The sequence below is a fragment of the Rousettus aegyptiacus genome, unplaced genomic scaffold (assembly GCF_014176215.1).
Source record: "Rousettus aegyptiacus isolate mRouAeg1 unplaced genomic scaffold, mRouAeg1.p scaffold_m13_p_7, whole genome shotgun sequence".
Classification (NCBI taxonomy): domain Eukaryota; kingdom Metazoa; phylum Chordata; class Mammalia; order Chiroptera; family Pteropodidae; genus Rousettus; species Rousettus aegyptiacus.
Genome location: NW_023416310.1, coordinates 13,528,663 through 13,551,618, shown reverse-complemented (window position 1 = coordinate 13,551,618; position 22,956 = coordinate 13,528,663). Strand labels below are relative to the sequence as shown.

The 22,956-nt window shown below is 39.8% G+C and overlaps 1 protein-coding gene across 23 annotated transcripts in view; it reads left to right on the top strand.

Moving 5' to 3' along the window:
- Positions 1-22,956, top strand: part of DTNB (dystrobrevin beta) — a 178,459-nt gene that overhangs the window by 120,201 nt on the left and 35,302 nt on the right. For 15 of the 23 annotated variants that reach the window (XM_016121726.2, XM_016121727.2, XM_016121728.2 and 12 more), the window contains 5 exons: positions 6,800-6,889; positions 10,346-10,433; positions 18,128-18,213; positions 19,066-19,179; positions 22,640-22,736. In XM_016121726.2, coding sequence (XP_015977212.2) covers positions 6,800-6,889; positions 10,346-10,433; positions 18,128-18,213; positions 19,066-19,179; positions 22,640-22,736 — 475 coding nt within the window. The remainder of the gene's footprint in view (positions 1-6,799; positions 6,890-10,345; positions 10,434-18,127; positions 18,214-19,065; positions 19,180-22,639; positions 22,737-22,956) is intronic. The other 8 variants (XM_016121733.2, XM_036223988.1, XM_016121737.2 and 5 more) reach the window with 1 other exon arrangement.

Here is a 22,956-nt window from a genome sequence, read left to right as displayed (position 1 = left end):
AGCTTGCCCTTGGTGGATTGAGGCAGCTGCCTTTTAGACAACCCATCTCTCTCTCTCTCTCTCTCTCTCTCTCTCTCTCTCTCTCTCTCTCTCTCTCTTTCTCTCAGCATCATACCAAAGACTTAAGCAAATCACTCCTGCACCCTGTTGTTGTTCTCAGGGTGCCTGGAACTCCAGTCATAAGGGGCACAAGATCTATGTCCCAGGATCCCAGAGGTCGTAATTTAACCAGTTGCCATGCTCTGTAGCCATATAGCAAGACTGATGATGTGTTTTCCCTGCCCAGGGATGAAGAGTTTTGTTACCATCCACGCTTCAACTTGACTCAGCTAGTTCAACTCATGTTATATCCCACTTCTGGTATCTGTTTATATTTTAGTCAAAACGCTTGTCTGTAAATGACAGAAACACAGTTTGAATTGGCTTAAAGAAAACAAGACGTTTTGTTTTTGTAACTAAACTGGGAAGAGCAAGGTTGTATGTGACTGCGCCTCAGAGCAAGGGAGCTCTTAACTCATCGAGGTGTCTCTCCTTTTCTTCTTCCCTGACCCCAACATGCTCCTTGCACCTGTCACCTCCATGTCAGCTTTTTCTTCCCTAATGCTGCTACCTTTTTTACACGGCAGGGAATATCGCCCTGAGACCCGCGTGTTCACATTTCATAACCTTACTCCCCTATACGGATCGCCTGTCTTTTAGTTTCAATTTGAAAATTCCAATGAAAGTTCTATGTGGTCCATCTTGGACCATGTTACCTACCCAAGGGTTTTATGTTTGGTGGCCCCACCTAGGATGACTGCGGGTCACTTCTCCAATAAGGGGGCTGCTGTCCCTGGAGAAGGTAGAGGTATAAAGGAGACACATGGCTATAGGCTTCTTTTTGGGGTGGGTTCTGAAAAAAATTGCCTGTGTAAGTATATTATATTATACCTCCGTTTGTATATGTTTGTTTCAGGAGACCCTTTTTCTCCCTATCACCTCATGTTTATTTCTCTCAAGTGTAAAATAATGTTTTCTGTTATGTTCAGTTTATGAAGATATATTGGGTTGGGATGTAACACCATATTTGGGTAGTATCAGGTGTATATTAGAGCCACTTAATTCTGAATACTTACTGATTGTTAGAAATCTTAAGAAAATGCAAGATAATATTGGTTAGAACTTTTTTACTTTAACACGTACTTCTCAAGAAGGAAACGCAGTTTTAAAGGCTGGATCTCACAGTAAAAACATTCTTTCTGAGCTCTAGAGACATGACCAAGTTAAGAGATGAGTTGGAATATGATAGTATTAAAATGGCTTTCTGACTGAGTGCCAAGGTAAAGAATTTATCTTGTTATCTACAGAATACAGTAGAATTACAAAGGCCACAATTCTGCTGTTTTTTTAGACTGAGACCAACAGAGATGTTGGGGAAACTAAGAAAGGAGGCTAAATGAGATTGGTCTAGCCAGAGGCTACCCCTTTGTGGACTCAGGCCACTCATTCTCTTCCTTCGAAATGAGAGAAAACAGAGTTGGGTTGAAAAGCAGAACTTAATGAAGGTTTCGGCTTGGTCATGAAGCAGCTAGCTCATATGAATTTATGAGAATCTCTCCAAGGCAACATTGGAATTACTTTTTTTCTCCAATCTTTTTTTGAAAGACAGAAAAGCAGAGTAATTGAAAATTAACACCTAATTTTATGGACCTGCAGGGTCCTTAGTGCTGGCAGATTTCCAAAGTCCATCAGAGAGCTCGGGCAGACCTCCAGTTTTTAACTGCTCCTGGGTTGGGATTAAATTCCATTTCCATTCAAGCATTTAAGGTAAACCCGTCAGCAATTCTAACTCAGGTTAGTATAAACAAGAACATTATACATACATATACATACATACATACTTATACACACACATACATACATATATATTGCATATATATAGCACTATATATTTTTTATTTTATAAAAAAAATTTAATTACAAAATCTCAAAAAACAGGTACAACTTCGAATGTGAGTAGAACAATTTAACACCCGTACCCCAAACAAAATTGCAGGAAAATTCTTGGATGCTTAAGTTTCTTATCGCCTTACTATAAGCTGCTATGATGCTTTTCATTTCGGTTTAGATCCCTGATTATCTGGCAAACAACACCGGTTCTGAATAGCGGTCTTTACATAAAGCTAAACTGTTGCTTCTATTGTAAACGTCTCCAGTTTCTGTTCTGCAATTCCCTTTGGAACACACCTGGTCAGATTTTCACTTCCTGTTACTCTGCCAAAACCATTTCTATCTGGGAGACCAGTGACTTCCTCAGTGCTAATCGGCGTTGAATTCTCAGGACTAACATTACTTGATCTATCAGTGGCATTTGACACAGGTGGTCACTTTCTTCTGCTTGAAACACTTTCCGCACTTGCCCCCAGGTATTGTGCCCTTCTGGTTTTCCTCCTCCTCCTCGGCCTCCTTTCCTCGTTTTTCCATACCTCTTTGAACTCTAAATATTAGTATATCAGAGGGACCACTTCTCTTTTCAATCTATACTCACTCACTGTAGGTAATCCCGTCCAGACTCATAGCTTCTTTTTTTTTTTTTAATTTTAATTTTTTAAATTTTATTTTATTATTAGTTTCAAGTATACAATAAATTAATTGGACATTTATATAGTTTATAAAATGTTTTCCCTCATTGCTCTTTCTTTCCTCCGGCTCTCCACCTAACCATTACATTAATGCTAATTGTATTCACTATGCCATGCTCTCCATCCCTGTGACCATCTATGAACTACTGATTTCTACTTCTTGAACCCTTCACCCCTTTCCCCCAGGCCCCCACTCCCTCCCTTCTGGCCATCACCAGATTGTCCTCTGTATTTGTGACAGACTCATAGCTTTTAATACTATCTATGTCCTGTATCTTCCAGACTTATTTTTCTGGCTCAGACCTTTTCCCTGAGCTCTAACCTCATATCCTCTTTCTAATCAATACCTTCACTTGAATATTTAATACACACAATTAGCATGTTCCAGGCTGAGTTCTCTCTCTCTCCCTACTAAACCTACTTCTCCCGTAGTTGTCACCATCTCAGTTAATGGCAATCCCATTATCCTCGTCGCTGAGTCAGGACCCATGATTCTTCTCCCATATAAACTGTTAAGATTATTTTATCATCTTTATCTGAAAAACATCATCAAAATCTGCCCAAGGTCTTGCTATTTCTTACCACTTTTACTGCTACTACTATTTTTCCAGCCACTCTTGTCTCTCCAGTAGCCTTCTAATTGGCTACTTTTTCCTCTGCTTTCTGGCACTTTATCTTCCATAGAGCACATGATCCTATTAAAATGTAAATTATATCATACTTCACCTCTGCTTAAAACCCTCCAGTAACTTCTCAAATTAGAGGAAACTAAAGCCTTTATAATAGCCTACAAGGTTATATAGCACTACTTCTCTGTCTTCCAGAAAGAAGCAGTTTTGTTTTTGTTTTAATTTCTAGTTTGAAGTAGACCAATACTTTACAAAAGTATAATAAAAATGATTTACTACGAAGAGAACTTCCACTCCGGTCATGGTGAAGTAACTGGCATCAGATTAGCTCTCCCACTGTAAATTACTAGAAAATCAGTCCGAATGTAACAACTACTTTCAGAAATTAGACAGTAAATAGGACAAGACTCATCTCTGAGGGATGAGAAACAAATGAGAAGAGCACTCGGATTGTCCAGGCTTTCTGCCGAGAGGCATTTGCGAATCCCCCTTGCAAGATACAAGCAAAGCAAGGCAGTCTTGCTGAGAATAAGAAGAGAAGAGATTGGTGTTTAGGGAGGCTGGACTTTGCCAAGCAAATTACCAAAGAGGAGGAAGTGTGCAGAGAAAGATCTTCATAAATCTTCATAGAGGACCCTTGAGTCTTTGGCTGAAAACGAAGCTGTACCTGCATAAATGAGATATCAGAAGACCAGAAAAGAACAAGTACCTGGGAAAGAACAGTTCCTGGGGAATTTGAAAGTGGAACAGCTACCTGAGCTCAGTTAGTTAAGTTTCAACCAACCAGAGTAGAGAGACGTCATTGGATGCTTTGGTTATTCAGTAAAGACCCCAGAAAGGCCACGCCTTAGGAGCAGGTCAAAAACAGCCCTAGAGAAGGTTGCTGTAGATCGGCACTAATGAAGCTTAAATACAGACCTCAAGGGATCAAGCTGTCCACAAGTAAATTAACTACCAGATTCTTTGGAGGATGACATCAAAATCCAGACATTCAACAGCATAATATTCACAATTTTCATCATTCAGTACAAAATTAGAAGATAGGAAGAAGCAAGAAAGTATGACTTGTAACCAAGAGAAAATTAGTCAATATAACCAGAGCCAGAAATAAGACATAAATTTTTAAAAATATATAAAGGAAAATATGAACATAATGAAGAGAAAAGTAGAATAAAAAAGAACTAAGTATAAATGTGATTGTGACTTTCTGCATATATGTTCTACTTTAATAAGAAAGTTTTTTAAATAAAAAAACACTTTTAGAGTTGAAAGGGATAATACCTGATATGAACTATTCAATGGATGGTCTTAAGAGGTCACAAATTACAGAAGAAAAGTCCACTTAAAGACATAGCAGTACAAACTATCCAAAATGAAGCACAGAAAGAAAAAGGCTGAAAAACGAACAGCCTTAGTGGCCTGTGGGACAATGTCAAGCAGTTGAACAGACAAAGAGAAAAAATTATTTAAAGCAATCATTTTTTCTAATTTTCCAAATAAATTTTTACAAATTTGATGAAAACTGTAAACCTACAGATACAAGAAGCTCAACAAACTGTAAGCAGGATAAACAGAGAAAACTATACTAAGGTGCTTACAATCAAATTGCTCAAAACCAGTGATAAAGAGAAAATATTAAAAGCACCTAGGAAAAAAAAAAGATGTTATTTACAGGGGAGCAAAGATAAGATTTTCCAGTGACTTCTCATTAGAAACAATGCAAACTAGAAGAAAATGGAACAGTATATAAAAGAGCTGAAAGAATTTATTTTTATTTTTTCTAAAATATATAAATTTACTAGCATTATCCATGGAAAAGGTCTAGAAGCAGGAACAATGATCACCCTGGAGTCCTGACTATGGTCTCTAAGTGCTCTCTCCTAGTAAAGGGAACCTGGAATGCTTGGACGAACAGTGCATTTCAGGTATGGGGTAGTTTATCTACAAGATGAGCATCTTATTGTGCCAAGCAAGGAATCTAATAAGACCTAGTGGATATGTCAGAAGAACATAGGAGCCTAGTTACAGGGGCTCTCACTGGCCAAAGATAGGTCAGTTTGAGCACCGAAAAGATAATTACAATGGACTGAAGCACATCAGGTACATAAAAATTATGAGTTCATAATGATACTAAAAGAGAAAAATCCTTGGTAACCATTGGAGTTTGCTAGGGTACTAACTCATTGTTCTGAATTTTGTTAAATAATATCAGCCATTTATTTTACCTTTCCTAAATGAGCAGTATTTCAAGATAAACATATAGCGGAAATTAACAAATGCAGAAAAGATGATACAATGAGAAAAATCAACATGTTTCAACCCCTAATGAAATAATCTAGTCAAGAATCATCAGTAAATGCTAAAACTATTAAGTGAAAAGGTGATGGGGGGACTTTATAATGGAGAGATGTAACCAGTAACATCCGAATCTCCTGATCAATATTTATATTCCTATTTAATGTATACATACACCGTATTACCTAGGATTGATTCTAGCCGCTTCTCGAAAACAAAACAAAAACAAAAACTTTAATCAAGCATCTAGATCTAACCAGGGAGGATAGAGAAAGTAAATGCCAGCACAGACGACAGTGAGTTAAATCCAGAATATAGGATATGCTGCAAGAGAGCCCGTTTTCCTCACAAAGAAATGACAGAAAAGAAACAGGGAAAAGGAAGAACTGTTATAGATTAAAAACAGAACCTATCAGTCAAATGCAAGGTTTGTGGACCTCGTTTGAATCTTGATATTAACTGTAAAAGGATTTTTTTTTTTTAAGACAAAATTTTCAGTTGGAGTGAGTTACTAAAATTTTTTTTAGATTTTTTAAATGTGATAATGGCATTGAGGTTATGTAAAGTAAGTCTTCCCAAGTGAAATGATAAAATTTCTGAGATTTGCCCTAGCCACCCCTTCTTGAACAACAGGAAAGGTTGCATACTCAAGGACCTTCCGTATACCTACAGCAGTGCCTCGCTGGGAATGTATACAGTGTTGTCTCACAATGAGATACAGTTCTAACAAGTTTGTTTTAAGTACCAGTTGCGTGGGAAAAAAATTAGAATGATGCTAAAGGCAATATCTTCATGGAAATTAAAAGGTTTAACTGGTATCACGAGGTAACACGGAAAACCCTTACGTGCAGACAAATCTATAAAAGCATTAGGGGGACACTTAGTAGCCCCTCTCTGCCTGTTTTCCTGCCAGAGGGCATTCCTGAAAAACTGCATCCATCATGGAACCCAGAGCCTGGCCAGACTGGTGAGCAGGGGGCCCAGCTGACCGCCCCCCCCCCCCTTGGTTTCTCTCCTCAAGGGCTATAGTGTCAGTTGGCCAGAGTTGTCTCCTGAGGGATTGCTTTTGTCCAAAGGATTCGTAAGATATATTCTCTGTATTCCATTATACACTGTGGTCTTTTCGTTTTCCTTATCATGATTTATTATTTTTTTTCTGTATTTCTTTGAAATTTGCCCATTTTAATTCATGTTCATTTCTCGCTCTGTGTGTGTCTGTGTCACGCTTGCTGTCTTTGCCTCCGTTGTTCCTAGGTTACAGTGTAGCCAGCCTGTACGCAGCCCCTGGGCCGATGAGCACGCCCTGATAGCCTCCTACGTGGCCCGTCTGCAGCACTGTGCACGGTCAGTGGGAGAGCAGCGGCCGCAGGCGGGGAGCCAAGGGCTGAGCGGAGGGAGGGAGAGCTGTGTTCCCGGGCTTGCCAGCTGGAAAAAGCTCTGCCTGTGGCGTTTTTCTTGAGAAGCTACCAGCTATGTTTGGCAGGGTTTAGATAATTGCTAAAATATTAGCTTCTCAAGGAGAAGGAGCCTTGCCAAGCCCAGGCACTTATCTAAACATATAGTTAGGAATCCTCCTTTAAAGTGGAGCTCACTTCCTTCAGATAATACTTAAAGAGCATAGAAACCTCAAAGATATGCAGCCCCAAAGATGTCCGTTCACAGAGGTATCTGATGCAACCTCTTTCTGTTCCTTCTTGCCTACATGATGAAATCTTTCTGTTGACACTCAGAGCTTAGGGCTGGTCACCTCACAGATATCTTACGTTCTCTAATCTTTGATACCATCACCCCATTATATCTTTACATGTTACATCTTCATCTCTTTCCCAGAATCTGTCATTGTCGATTATCTAAACCAGGGATTTTCAGCAGTGATACTGGATCATTGTCACCTCGGGGACTTTTTCATAATGATATATATACCTCCTCACATTATAATAATTATATGTATTATAAAAGTCTCACAGACCCCTTTCTGTGAAAACTACTGTGGTAGTGACTCACTGTTTATATGGGAATACGACTGATCCCTCAGTGGGTTAGGATGGAAAAATGTTTGATAACCGCTAACTACAGTAAAGTTAACCCTTCGAAAGAGTTAACACCAAACAAAGTGCTGTTATATAGTCAGGCAGATCCAAAGCCACCTGCCCGCTCTGTGCCAACACCACCACCATCTGCATGGAGAATGGCAGGTCAAGTTTAAATAACCTAGAGCCATCCCAGCCGCTCCGCATGGCAGCGGAGAAGAGTCACTGTGCCAAACAACTCAAGATTCTTATTCTCAGGGGGGAAAAAAGCCATAATTTATAACCTACACACATAAGAAAGGCTGGAGCCTGAAATTTCGATCTTAGTTTTGCCCACACTGTCATGGTTCCCTGGTAAGGTCATCCTTATTCCCCATTATAACAGAAGAATAAATCAGTAATCAATGAGGAAAAAACATATATTTGAACTCTTTTTAATATTATACTTCATACCGTGTCCCATAGTTTTCCGAGTATGACTCAGTAGCATTATTTCTTTTAGGCACTCACCTGTCTCTAAAGATTATAGGCTTCTCTTACTTCCCACCTCTGACTGGTAGACTTATCTGAAGGGAGAAAAGGTAGAACCTGATAACTGCGTTGTATCACAGAGTGCTTCCTCACCCAACAGATGATTACTTTGCACGCTGCCCCACCCCTGTGATTTCTAGGAATAGAGTTGTCTCACCCCCGCCAGGACAGCTTGCTTATTATCAGCAAGGGCAATTGTCCAGGTGATTAAAAGTTTCCATGGCGAAAGTAGCAGCAGAATGCTGGACAGGAACTGCTACCTAATATTTCAGCCCGAAAAGATTTATGGTAGGTTTAGCCAAGGTCCTCAAAGTCTTAGGGATATTAGCCTCCCTGAGCAAGGATTGGTGGCCAGGAACCCTGGGAGAACATGAAGATTGGGTGAGTGCTGCATCTCTTCTTGATTTATAGTCTAAGGAACTGAGCTTCATACTCTCTTGAAGAAGTCATATATTTCCTGGCTAATTCTGAAAATGAAAGTCAGCTCAGGCAGAAGAATAAGGAACCTTTGTAATTTGCTTCATAATTTTCATTGACCTGAAAATGCCTCATCAGCATAAAGTTTTAGTTTCTGGCTGGAAAGCAGCCTCAGTTAAAGCAGCCATGTCGTCTACACTCGGGTATAAATGACAAGCACCATTAACCTTCCCAGGGGAATGTGACGTGATACAGAAGGAGGAACTCTTGGGCACAGGGGAACTCATTGTATCTCTTACCAAAAACAAAGGTCAGCCACTTTAAGTTCCACTTCTTAGGCTGCCAGTCCCTCTATAATATTATCTACTTGTGTTATTAAATGTTCACTAGTGATATTGTTTATTTGAAAGATAAAGATAGTTCTCTCATTTCAGATACCTCTAAGGCATAAATATAGGTCAGCCCTAACCTTGGGGTCTTGACCCAGAGTTATTTAAGTCATCTGATGTTCTTATTACAAGATCATCTTTGAGAAGATGATTATACGTGCTGGAGACTGACATTTGCGCACCTAAAATTATAGTGTATATAAGTGTCATAGACTACTTAAAGCACATTTAAAAAAAAAAAAAGTATTCTAGAGGAAAGACTAAATTTAAATAATTACTCGGAGGTAGAAAAAATGGAAAAGTGAAAAAAATCTAGGAAATATACAGCTGATTATGTACTTGAGAAGGTCAGATGGATCGCTTTTGATTTATCTTCACCCTTCCCAGATTCCCTTCAATAGTTATGACAAGATTTGATGAGTATTGAACTCATGTCTTGGAATTTTTTTATATTACTTGTCATATTGCTAATTTCCAGTCTAGAGTTTTTAGGCTTCCAAGAACCCAGGGCCAGAGCAAGCCACGACTGCCATCTCTGTTGTCGTCATCACTGTTATCTTAAAGCATCCGTCAAACTTAAACAAAGGAATCGTATAGCCACAGTCCCTATTAATCCAGGAGTACCCTGAGAGGAATAAGCCACAGTCGGCGTAGCATGCTTAATCGCAGGAGTCAGTTATTCCGTAATCAGTTATAGCATCACATCTCTACAGAACAGGCCTACTTCTCCAGAACCCTTGTCTTATCCCGGTGTGGCAAAATCCGATGTCCCACCTCGGTGGGTCTTTAAATTTTTAGAGTGCCGATACTCAGTTAAAGAGTAATGGACTAAATTACTTCACTCTAAGATGGGGCTGGAGTTGCGGAACAAGCATGGTAAAAGAAGAGAGTCATTCAGGGAAGGTTTGGTACCATGTCACCTTCTCCGGCTTTGCCGTGTGTTGGGCCTGCCCCAGCCTGGATTCCTCGGTTTTGCTTCGCCATTATTAATTGTATTTTTTTGTCAGCCCTCTGTTTTTCATGATGCTTTAGTTTTCTTTTGGTCTTTTTAAATTCAAGACCTATGTCTAAAAGTCATGAGTTTTAAAAAAAAAACATTTGATTAGAAAAAGAAAAAAAAACATTTGATTAGAAATCCTTCTCTAGGGCTTTGTAAATGTCTTTTCTCAGCCCTCGCATTAAAAAGAAGCATCCCTCCTGAGGGTATAGGAGCAGTGGGGATATGCTAATGAAGAGAAACGATGCACGTGGCCTCATCATTTCTATGAGTCCTCTTTGTCTCAGAAGACCATGAGTATCTATAACCCAGGCCTCCGTTTATTTTGTTGCTATTCTTTTCTTTACAAGCTTTTGCCCCATCTTTCTCTCTAAGAGAGAAGCAGGAGTAGGGGGCGTTTAATAGACAACTTGTTGAATTTTTATCTCCTTGACAGTGTCCTAGACAGTCCCAGCCGACTGGACGAGGAACACCGGCTGATAGCTCGCTATGCTGCCCGGCTGGCTGCAGAAGCGGGAAACATGGTGAGTACGTGGAAGATTCCAGAAGAGTAGCAGAAGTCAGCAGTGCTTGAACATACAAGTGGTAGGGGAACGGGAAACGGGAAACCTCGGGGACAGAAGGAGAGGAGTGGCTTAAGGGAAAGGATTACAGTGGCCTTTAGTTTCATCTATAATACCATTCTCTAAATAAAAGAATCAAGAAAAAAGTCAATTTGGTTCTTTAAAAAGATCAATAAAATGAATGAATCCCTAGAAATCCTGACCAAGAAAAAAAGAAAATAGAAATTACCAGTACCTCAAATGAAAGGAGGGACATTGCTACAGATCCTATAGACAGTGTAAGGATGATGAGGGAATCTTATGAGCAACATTTTGCCAATGAATTCGACAAACTAGGTGAAATAGATTCCTTGAAAGATACAAATTAATAAAATCGACATAATAAACAGAAAATCTAAAGATTCCTATATCTGTTAAAAAATCGAATTCGTAATTACCTTCCCACAAAGAAAACTCCAAGCTCAGATGGCATAACTGTTAAATTCTATAGTAGACTTAAGGAAGAAACCGTAATAATCTAACATAAACCCTACCAGAAAAGAGGAGAAAGAACACTTTCCAAGTCATTTTATCATGCCACTGTAACCCAATATCAAATACAAAGCACTTACAAGAAAAAAAAATCGATGGCCAAATTCTCACGAACATGGATGAAAAAATCTTTAACAAAATATTAGAGAATTAAATCCAGCGATATGTAAAAAAGATAATACTCTGTGATCAAGTGAGGTATATTTTAGGAATGCAGATATATTTAATACACAAAAATCAGTCATGTAATTTACCATATTCGCAGTTTAAAGAAGAAAGTCATAAGATCATTTCAATAGATGCAGAAAAAAACATTTGGCAAAATACTATATCCATTTATGATAAAACTTCTCAATACACTAGGAGTAGAAGAAATTTCCTCAACATGATAAAGAACATCTACAAAAAAACCCTAAGCTAAAATTTAACACTTAAAAGTTAAATTTTGAAATATTTTCCCTACCTAATATTGAGAGCAAAACAAAAATTTTCACTTTCACCACTATTCAAAATTGTACTTGGCAGTCCGTACATAACATAAGAAGAAAAAAGGCATGAATATTGGAAAGGAAGAAGTAAAGCTGTCGTTATTTGCAGACGATGTGCTTGTATATAGAAAGTCTTAAGGAAGCTACAAAAACACTACTAAAACAGATTCGTGACTTCACAGCAGCGTGGCAAGATACAAAGTCAACATACAAAAATCGATTGCATTTCCGTATATGTGTTAGCAGCAAACAATTAGAAAATTAAGTTAAGGAAAAAGATCATTAACTGTAACGTTAAAAAACATCAAATACAAGCAAAGAGTGAGGTGAAAGGAGGAGTGATCATAACCCAAATCAACAGGCGGTTGTAAGCAAGCATTGGCCAAGAAAGTGAAATGTGTTCCCAGTGGGGCGCATCAGTACATGTAAAGGTCCTGAGGTTGGAGGTTTCAGGCCCTGCTAGATGGCATATGTGGCTGGAGCACAGAGAACAGTGTTGGAGTGACATCAGGCCGGGCAGGCAGGCCGGATCTCGTAAGGCCACATTCTACAAACACGGTGTATTAATTATAGAAATATGTGCCGATTTATGTTTACTTCTTCACAGGGAAATAGAGTTACGAAAGTGGCCAATGGAGCGTCTTTGTTTCTTCCCCTCCCCAAAAGTTATTTATTTATTTGGGTTTGTTTAGACTTCAGAATCTTTTCTTTGAAAATCTAACGTTAGGTCACACATCTGATTCTAATGTTGCAACTCTAAAGGTTAATGAGCTAGAACAGAATGGGGGAAGATAAAAGTCTAGGGATAAGTCCATTTAATTAGTTCAGCCTCACACGTACCTCATTCAGTCACAACCGTTCAAGTTATTTTGTAAATTAAAATTCATAAGTAAAATTAAATCTGTTGAGATGGACAGCGTTGTGGTTAAATTTTTAAAATGAAGTATATTTAAGGCCATTATATAGTCTCCTGGACTTTACATAGTACTTTTAAAATGCTGTAAATAAAAGCTCCAAAGCCATTTGACCCTGAAAAGGAGATCACAGGACTCTTTTACTGCAAACAAGATAAGCCTGTTTACACCTGATAGTTTCTGATGCCAATTCTCTTATTTGTGTGAAAATGATCATTGTTAGAAAGGAACTACTGATATGGTCCCTTTCATCTTCAGTTTATTTTCCATAGCATGGTTATCTTATAAATATTGGACCTCTCAGGAAGGATTCTTCTTGACTAGATTTTGGTTAAACAGAAGACCCTAATCCACTAATCTCTCACTGATACAAGTGCTTTGCATAAAGTGGGTGTAGTGCTCAAAAGAATTTATTTATAGCCTGCCAGATAGGCTTTGTATTGATTTTTTTTTTCCCCAAAAGCCTTCTTCTTCCATGAAGAAAGAGCATTAAATCATTTTAGCAGCCGACATCACACCCTAGAGTCCTTCCGCATCAGAGCCAGCACGTCGCCCGAGGGGGCACACGTGCCCACTGACACCCCTTTTAGTCTGACCCTTGAACAGAGAAACTCTAGGTTGCTTAGATGAGCCAGGAAAGCTGATTTGTTTTCCTGAAGTGTTTAAATCTCTTTAAAAAAAAAAAAAAAAAGACAACAGAAAAACGGCGTGTGGTAAATCAGAGCAATAACAGCAAATTCTTAAAGTTTTATCACATCACCAGCTTTAGATATAATCAAATGTTTTTGGTTTGTTTTTAAAGCTTTTTTTTCTTTGTGAAAAAATCAAAAACTCATTATGGAAAACTTGGAAGAAATGTGAAAGGAAGGGGAAGCCATTATACCGTCATCCTATTGAATATTTACATATTTTTAAGAAGCTTTTTTTTCCCCACCTAGTTAGCCCAGTCTTAACCTTCACAGCGTCATCATGTGCCACCTGCTCCAGACATGCACCATTCCAGAATGTCCTGATGGCTTCTTAGAATTAAAGATCAATAGTATCCATATGGGGTTTTGTGTACATGTAATGACTCAGAACTCCCATAAAAGAGTAATTGTCAAACCTAGCTTCCTATTGTAATCATGTGTGAAGCATTTAAAAAATATATAGGTTCTTGGTTTTATCTCAGACCTACTGAATCAGAATCTGTGGGTTTCAAATCTATTGATTTTTATGTAAAAAAGAAAGAAATTTTTTCCATTCTTCCAATTCACAGGTAGCTTTGGAACCTCTGCCTTAAAAAACATTATCAGGCTTTTGCGAGACAAGAGATATTAATAATCTACAGCCATCTAGTTAGTCAAATTGAGATTGAGATGATGGAACGGATACAAAGGGAATCTATTTGATATTAGGTACTCCTCTTTGGAACGCATCCTTGCCAAGTTCAGACAGATGGGAAGCCTCCAGTCTATTTTTAGGAGGCTACAGAAATGCATACTACTAGATTACAGCTTGCTGGCTGTGTCAGCTTTCCTTGGTTTTATAACATTTGCCCAGTTTTACGCAAAAGGATCTCGCTTCTTATCCTGTATTTTGCAGATATATCTCCGTCTCATGAAAGATGATGGAGCTCTGTGAGATTACCTAAACCTAAGAGAATGATATTGTAACAGAGTAGGTGATCCTCTTCACATCTCTTTTCATACACATTCCCATTGTACAGACAAGAAAATAAATGTAAACTTTGAGTTATTTTATTATACGGAGACAAAATAAAGGTATGATAAAATAACTCGAGGTTTACGTGGTGAGTAAATAGCAAAACCTAGGATTCCTCATTAGTCTGCCTCCTTCCACTCTTACCCCACTACAGTAAATTCTCCACTTAGTAGCCAAAGCAGTGTTGTTTATAATAAACATTTTATTATAGAACAATTTTAAACTTACAGAAAAATTGGGAAACTATTAGCAAGTTTTCATATAACCCGTACTCAGTTTCCCCTATTATTAACATCTTACATTAATATATTATTTGTTACAATTAATGAGCCAATAGTGATATATTATTAAAGTCTACGGTTTATTCAGATTTGATTAGTTTTTACCCAATGCCCCTTTTTCGGTTCCAGGGTTTCATCTAGGATCCCATATTACAGTTAGTTCTCACGTCTCCCTCAGTTCTTTTCGGCCGTGACAGTTTCTTTGCTTTTCCTTGTTTTTGGTGACCATGACAGTTTTGAGGCGTCCTAGTCAAATATTAGAGGACGTCCCTTAATTGGGATTAGTCTGATGTTTTTCTCATAATTAGGCTGGGGTGATGGGTTTTGAGGAGGAAGAGCTAAGTGCCATCTTTCTCACATCTTATCAAGGGGACCTAGTATTAATATCATTTGTCACTGTCGATGTTGACCTCGATTTAGTGTTTTTCAGGTTTTCCAACGTAAAGTTACTCTTTTCGCCCCTTTCCTCCCTCTTTGGGAGGAAGTCACCGTGGACGGGACCCACGGAAGGCGTGGGGGGTCAGGCCCCACTTCCTCGTGGGTGGAGATGTCCATACATTGTTTGGAACGGGTGCTGTAGTTCCCTGTTCAGAATCCCACAGTGGCTCATACCACATGCAGAATGAAATGGAAACTCCTCTCCGTGGTCCTACGTGATCCGGGCCCCAGCTTCCTCTCCCCGTTCATTACCTGCCACTCTCTCCATAGCACACTCCAGGCCACCAGCGCTGACCTGAGGACACCCGGCCGGGGCAGCTGCAGGCCCTTCGCCTTTGCCCTCCTTTTTGCCCAGTGCTCTCGTCCCTCAGAACTTCCCCTCATTCGCTTCCTCACTTCACTGAGCCTCTGAGAGCCCTTTCGTAGCCACCCCATTTGAAAAGCATCTGTCTCAGTTCACTCTATTTCTTTACCCTATATTTCTCCATTGATTATAAACTGATTATAAACACAACACACACACATACACACACTTTTTTGGTTTCTCATCTGTGTCTCCCAGTGTGATGCAGGCTGCATGAGGGTGGGGACTGTATCTTACCCACTAATGCATCCCTAGTTCCTAGAACAGTATCTAATGCGTAGTAGGCACTCAGAAAATACTTACCGAATAAATGACTGAGCTATTTAATTTTTGAAAGAAATCATCTGTAGGTCTCTTCTGGCTAAAGTATTCTGTGTTCTTATGAGCTAATAAATCCCTTCCTGTCTTTTTCCCTTCAGTGTCCTGGAGGCATTTTAGGAAAGGATACCTGGCTTTTTCTTTTTCTTTTTTTTTTAAGGAACACCGTGGTGTTTAAGATAGTAACTATTACCTCAGGACTTCCTCCCTTCCCACCTCATCATATTTGTGTAATGATGCTACTCTGTGCCAAAGAATCCCACCTGGTCAGGAATCACTATTGATAACCCTTGATTGCCTTGTGTATTCGCCTCCTCTTTGAAAGATGCACCAGCAGTGCATTAGTTACTCAGAACTGAAAAGGTCCTTCAGAAATCCCACTGAAACACTGTGGCGTTTTTGTTTGTTTTCTGTCATGTGAAGCAAATTCCTTTCAGAACTCATTTCCTCATCTATAATTTTTTCTGGTCCCACTTTAATAAGGAGTCGTTAATTTTAACTCCAGTTTCCAGAAATTATAAATTTATTTATAACAGGTCCAGTCTCAGGCAAGCCACATTTCTGAGGTTCAACTTAGGTTCTCACAAGATCCTTTTAAAAATATAGAAAATTTGCTGAATTGGCTATTGGTCCACTTTTCTCTAGAGAAAGAAAAATCATCCTTTTTTTTTTTAATTAAGAAAGAAAAATATTTAGTAAAAAGCCTCCCACCCAGATTTGCTGTGCTGTTTTGCTCCTGTTTGTTTAAAAAATGCCCCATGAAAAGAATTCAGGCTCTAGATAGGAAACAAGATTTCTGGCTCCACGTAGTTCACGTTCTGGGCAGAGCCAAGGATGTGCAGAATGCAGCGTAGCCAGCAAAGTGTCTTCCGCGGGAGCATCCGTCCTGGTTACTCAGTAAAGGGGAAATGTCACCCATGCGTTGGGTTGACTGGCTTCCATGTTCTTAAAGGGGGTGATGAGGGTCCCAGACATCAGTGGAAGTGGACTCACGAATCAAAACCACAATGATTTCTCCAAAGAAAACATGCGAGTAGCCACTAAGCACATGAAAGTAAGCTCGACGTATTAGTCACTAAGGAAACGCAAACCGAATCCACAGCGAGGTACCACGTCATACCCACTAGTGTGACTGTGATCAGAAGGATGGGCAGTAACAAGTGCTGACAAGGAAATGGAAAACCTGGAACCCTCGTGGGTTGGTAGTGGGACTGCCAAGTAGCGCAGCCACTCAGGAATATAGTTCGGCAGTTCCACAAAAGGAGGGACGGCTGTGTGAGCCAGCGGTGTCACTGCTAGATATACGCAGGAGAAACGAAAACGTCTCTGCACAAAAACTTGTCCATAGATGCTTGCAGCAGCAGCATTCAAAATAGCTCCCCAAAGGGGAACAACCTAAACGGCTATCAGCTGCCGAATGGACAAAGTATGGTATAGGCATACAGTATAATGGAATATTATTCATCCATAAAAAAGAACGAAGGACCGATATGTGCTAAAACAAGGATAAACTTTGAAAGCATTTTGCCAAGTGAAAGAATTCAGACATAAAGGATCACATATTGTATAATTCCATTTATATGAAATGTTCAGAATAGGTAAGTCCATGGGAACAGAAAGTAGATTAGCACTGGTCAGGGAGTAGAAGAGGGGGCAGTGCGTGGCGGGGGGCGGGGGTGACTGCTAATGAGGGCAGGGTTTCTTTCTAGGGTGACGAAAATGTTCTGGAATAAGATAGTGATGATGGTTTGACAACCTCATAAATATACTAAAAACCACTGAATTGTATACTTTGAAAGGGTGGTGTTTTTTTTTTTTTGTAAATTATATCTCAATTTAAAAAACCCACAGTTAGATACTTCATACCCAGTAAGATGATTAAAACCAAAAGGACAATGACAAGTGTTAACAAGATATGGAGAAATTGGGACCTTTATTCATTGTTGGTGGGGCCGTAAAATGGAATAGCCACTTTGGAAAACAATTTGACACTTCTTTTAAATGTTAAATTTGAAGTTACCATATAACTCAGGAATTCCACTTCTGGGTATTTACTGAAGAGACATGAGAACACATTTCAACACATGTATCAACACACACAAAGACTTGTAAACGAAAGTTCATAGCGACTCCATTTGTAGTAGCCAGAAAAGCTGAAACAATGGAATCCTGCTCAGCCGTGAAAAGGAGGGAACTCTTAGTCCGTGGAGCAAGATGGATGGACCTCAAAAACATGCTGAGTGGTAGCCAGAAACCATTCCATTTATATGAAGTCTCTGAAAAACGCAGAACTATAGTCAGAAAGCAAACCAGTGGTTGCCTACGGTTGGGGGTGGACGTGAGTGGCAGTTGACTACAGACTAGCTTGAGAGAGTTTTTTGTGGTGGTGGAAGATGTTCTAATACTGGACTGTGGTGACTGGTTGCACAACCGTTTAAATTTACTAAGCCTCATTGAATTGTACACTTAAAATGGGTGGGTTTTTAAAAGAAATGAAAGGGTGGTTTTTATGGCAGGTATTTTTTTATACTTCAAAAAATCTATTTAAAAAATCAACAGTCCAATTAGGACTCCAAATATATGTGAATCAGAACAACTTTCTTTCTCCTCACCGTAGACCCGTCCTCCCACTGACCTGAGCTTTACCTTTGATGCCAACAAACAACAAAGACAGCTTATTGCAGAACTGGAAAACAAAAACAGGTAAGAATGCAGGGTTGAGCCAGTTTCTGACGTCCAAGGTTATCACGTGGGTATCTGATGCTCATTTTCCTTGCAGGCTAGATGGCTATGGCCTCAAAGGAAGATTCCAGCACAGTGACTCTAGGGCAGCCCAAGTCCAGGATATGCCCTGGACAGTAAACTGTATATCTGCATGCCATTCGTTGTGCTAGTCCAAAACCCTGCCCTCAGGTAGATTCTTTTCCCGGTGCCTTCTCCCATGCACAAGTGTGTCCTGTCTCGTGGTCCTTTTCTCCACTCTACTCCCAGGAGCCTTTTGCTCTATCTAGTCTTCTTGTCTTGGCCCATTATGCTGCATGTGACTGTCTGATCTCACTAGAAAGCCATCTAAAGGCTTGGAGACCAGACAGCACATCATTATGCCCTGAAAAGTAGAAACCAGGACTCAGAGATTGGATGTAATATAAGAGGCATAGGTAGAAGCAGCTGTCCATCACTCGGGGGGTGGGAGGTAGGGAAAAGGGGGAGACAGTGGAAGACTTGGGGGAAGTTAGCATTAGGAGGCTGCAAGTTCTCTCGTCCTTTCCCCAGAAAAGAACAGAGTATTCTAGTTGTTATTTTCTTTCTGTGGGGATTTTTTTCAAGTTCTTGAAAACAGTATTTTGTGGTAGAAACTGCTTTTTCTACCACTAAAGATTGTTTTATTGAATAAGTCAAGTGCAGCAGTATTAAGAAGGTGTCTGTCTCACATCTTGGTCATTTAGAAGAAATCAAAACAAGATGGGTAAAGGTAGCAGTGCTAGAGTAAAAACTTGTAACAGGAAGAGGGAGCTCTAAGGCATTACATGGCCATCTCTCTTCCATCCTGTCTAGAGAGATCCTGCAGGAGATTCAGCGTCTCCGTCTGGAGCATGAGCAGGCTTCCCAGCCCACCCCCGAGAAGGCTCAGCAGAACCCCACGTTGCTGGCAGAGCTGCGGCTGCTGAGGTGAGTGGGATACCGCATCGCCGTCCGCAAATTATCATCTGTTGCGGTCAGAATTTATATGTCAGGAAACCAAATAGCGGGATAGAATCTGTTTATTAGTATAACTAGTCGTGTTAGAACAAACACTTGTTCTCTTACGGCTTCAGATGCTTGAATTCTTTTATTGATCACTGAGAACTTCTGCCTTCATTACAGAATGAGGCGAACAGCAGTCTCCAGCTCCGAGACGCACGGAGCTGCGTTTATGCGTTTATGATTGCTTTAAGAAGACCATGGCGCTACACTCAGTCTTCCTAGCTCGCTAATTAGTCTGACGTTAGAGACTTGGCAGGAGTAATGCTCTCCCTGACCATGGGGTGTATTCTTCTGGCTCTTCGTGGTCAGCTCAGGACTCTATTGGAGTAAAAGGATGCTTCCTTCGCACATCCTCTGAGACATGCAACCAAATAGGCACCCCTCACACCGTGGCTATGGTACCTTTCCACTTCAGCATAAATCTAAACTGTCTCGAGAATCGAGAGTTAAGGACGCAGGACCAGAAGGAGGGTAGAGAGCAACTTCAGCTTCTGCTCTGATGCTATTTTGGAGGGAGTGGGAAAGACTTCCAAAGAATATATATAACCCGTGGGCGATCTAATCGAAGTTATTAGGCTCTTATTTTCTATCTGTGTTAGAAAGATGTGTGTGGGCTCTTCTGTAAGTGAAAAGATGGAGACTGAGTGACTTGATTCTCATCAGACCTCTGGATATCCAAAGAGTGACTTCTTTCTGTTCGAGTCGTAACACTTGACATTCCACAGTTGGTTTTCAATGTGGCATCATCTGGAATTTTGCATAGCTGAATATCCTTTTTGAGTTCTCCTTCTGGCTTAGGTTATTTCGCTTCTCAGCCGTGGTTTTTTCCCTAGAGAACAGAGATTATTGTTTTTCTATAACTATCCTTCCGTTTAGATTTATATCATTAATAAATAAGTCAAAAAGAATTTACACAGTGCAGATGAAAATCATTAGAGGTGTCGAGATCCCCATTCTAAAAATTCATTTAAGTTTCTAAATTTAGTTGGGCTGAGATTTTAGCCGTTCTGCAGTCTGCCATTGCATGTGTGGGATGTTAGCACAGTTAGCAGAGAAGGAAGGGAAAACAAATGTTGCTGATTCAGACAGAGTGTAACTCTTTAAGCTATCAACATAAGATACAACTGTTTCTTCCCCATCACAGCTCAGGTAGAAGTGATTAGAAGACAGTTATTCCATTCTCAAAATGTATAATCTAGTTTTGGAAACAAAACATAAAATAAGTTCCTAGTCAGTTAAATAATATACAATGTTAATAAATAGTATGGATATTACATTATAAGAAATCTGAGTGGGGAAATCTGAGAAGTATGTTAGATCTAAATCTATACAGGCTAGAAACAGTTAAACCCATGGAGGTGGTGGAGTTGAGCTAGACCACGAGAGGTAGGTATGATTTGGATGACACGTGGCACAAAACTTTTATTATTAGAAGTGGCATTGAGGTTCATCATGATCCCCCAAATAAGTATAACACATTTCAGAGAGAGGAAAGACTGTTGGAGCTAAGAACTTATTTTCAGTCATCCATTGATTAATCTTTAAAGTGCCAGTGATAGGAGATAAAATTAGGTAGTTGAGATCAGATTCTGGAGAGCCTTAAGTGATAGGTTATTGGAAATCCTGAGGGTTTCAAATAATGATTTCATTACGTTCACTAGGTGTTAACTGAGTACATCCTAGATGCATGCTATTCTGTTAATCACTCAATACATGCAAAAATGAATAAAACTCATCCTTCGACCTACAGGATTTTGCATCATGGTAGGAATGACAGCAATGAAGGTAAAATAAATTAAGTACCATAAAGAAGCACCAATTGCTATAGTGATTAATTGAGCAGGACCTGATAACTTGTTGAAATAATCAGGAGCAGCTTCCTAAAAGAGTGATGCTTGGGATGGACATGGAGGAATAACATTTGGAAGAGGGGACGAATAGCTGTGAGTTGTAAAGTAATGGGGTCTGTTTAGAGAAAAGTGAGCTATCGGGAGGTCCAGACATGGAAGGGACTAGGAGGTGAGATGCTGAGGTTAGGAATGTAGGTGGGGTCGAGAACAACGCTCTCTGTTAGAAATATAATGTGAGCCACATATGAAATTAAAACTTTTCTAACAACCACATTGAAGAACTAAGAGGAATTAGGTGTCATTTATTTTAATACTGTTCTTCACTTGATCTGAGCTATCCAAAATATTATCATTTCTACATTTAATCAGCATTAAAAAAAATTATTAATGAGAAATTTTACTTCTCTGTCCAGCGCATCTTGAATCAGACTAGCCATGTTTCAGGTGCTCAGTAGGCACGTGTGGCTCATGGCTCCCGTGCTGGACAGCAGAGGTCTAGAGATTATCACATAGGATGATGAAGTGAACACAGCTTGCCTTTGAGCAGCATTATACAGTTCACAAAACCCTTTCATAGTCATTATTTTATCCTCTAAGTATTGCGGTTGTTATTTGTTATTTGTCCCATTTTACAGAATAGAAAGTTGAGGCCCAGACAGGTTAAGTGGCTTGTCCAAGATTCCTATGTAATGAGTGGTAGACCTCAAGTCTCTTGATTTATATTTCACTGCTCTTCTCTTAGTGCAGCAGATAAAATCGGGATTATTTAAGCTAAGAGATCCTTGCATGTGTGCGGTAAGGAGCACTTGGATAAAGTGAAAGAAGTGAGAGTAGATAGGTACCGACATTTCCAGGAAAGAATGATCCAAGTCGGATGATTTATTGAATATAGGATATAAACGGGAAAATATCAAAGAGGACCGAGTTTCTCAGCCATGACAACAGGATGAAAAAGAGACAAAGACAGGGAAATGGGGAAAGAGAATCATTTGGAGAGGAGAGTTTTAAGTTCGATTTTGGACATGTTGCACTAGAATTGACGTGAAATTGGTCCTCGGGGAAAAGAGAATTCTCTTCGACAAAGAGAGTCACCGTGGCGTCTGTCACACTTTAGAGTCCGACGTCTGCTGCTGGAAGCACTGACTATTGAACCCTGTTTTCCCTAGCAGTTTTCGCACATTTTCTTCACTATTAATTTAAATTTGGACTGGTTTTATGTATTTTTCTAAATGAGGTATTTGATTTCCTGATGAACAAATTTTTAAATCACTTTAATATTAATATGAACACTTTTTCTCTATACGAACATGTGTACCTCCCAAAGCATTTTTACACGATATTCTCACAACAGTTAAGGAAAGTGGGCAAAACAGACATATGACCCCTTTTTATACCTAAGGTGTCAGAGGTTCAATGACCTGCTCAGCATCTCATACACTTGTAAGAAGCAGAATCGGGCCTAAAACCCATTTCCCCTGGCCTTAGACCCTTTATCCTCAGCGCTTCATTTCTGATGGGATTTTCCTCTCGGATAGGCAAAGGAAGGATGAACTGGAGCAGAGAATGTCAGCACTGCAGGAGAGCAGGCGGGAGCTCATGGTTCAGCTGGAAGGGCTGATGAAGCTGCTGAAGGTAAGAGCCAGCGGCCTGCCCTCAGGTCTCCTCCCTCGGCTCAGCCCTTGTCCATCCGCCACCACCAGGGTAGCTCCTGCCTGCCCTGTGCTGTTGGAACAGGATGAGAGGCTGAACGCTTCAAGAGTGCTGCCTGGGGCCAGTTTTCAGGTAACCCTCCATACAGGTAGCCTAATTTCGTGTGACAGTCGTCTAAGTTAGTATCAAGCCTGATTATAAA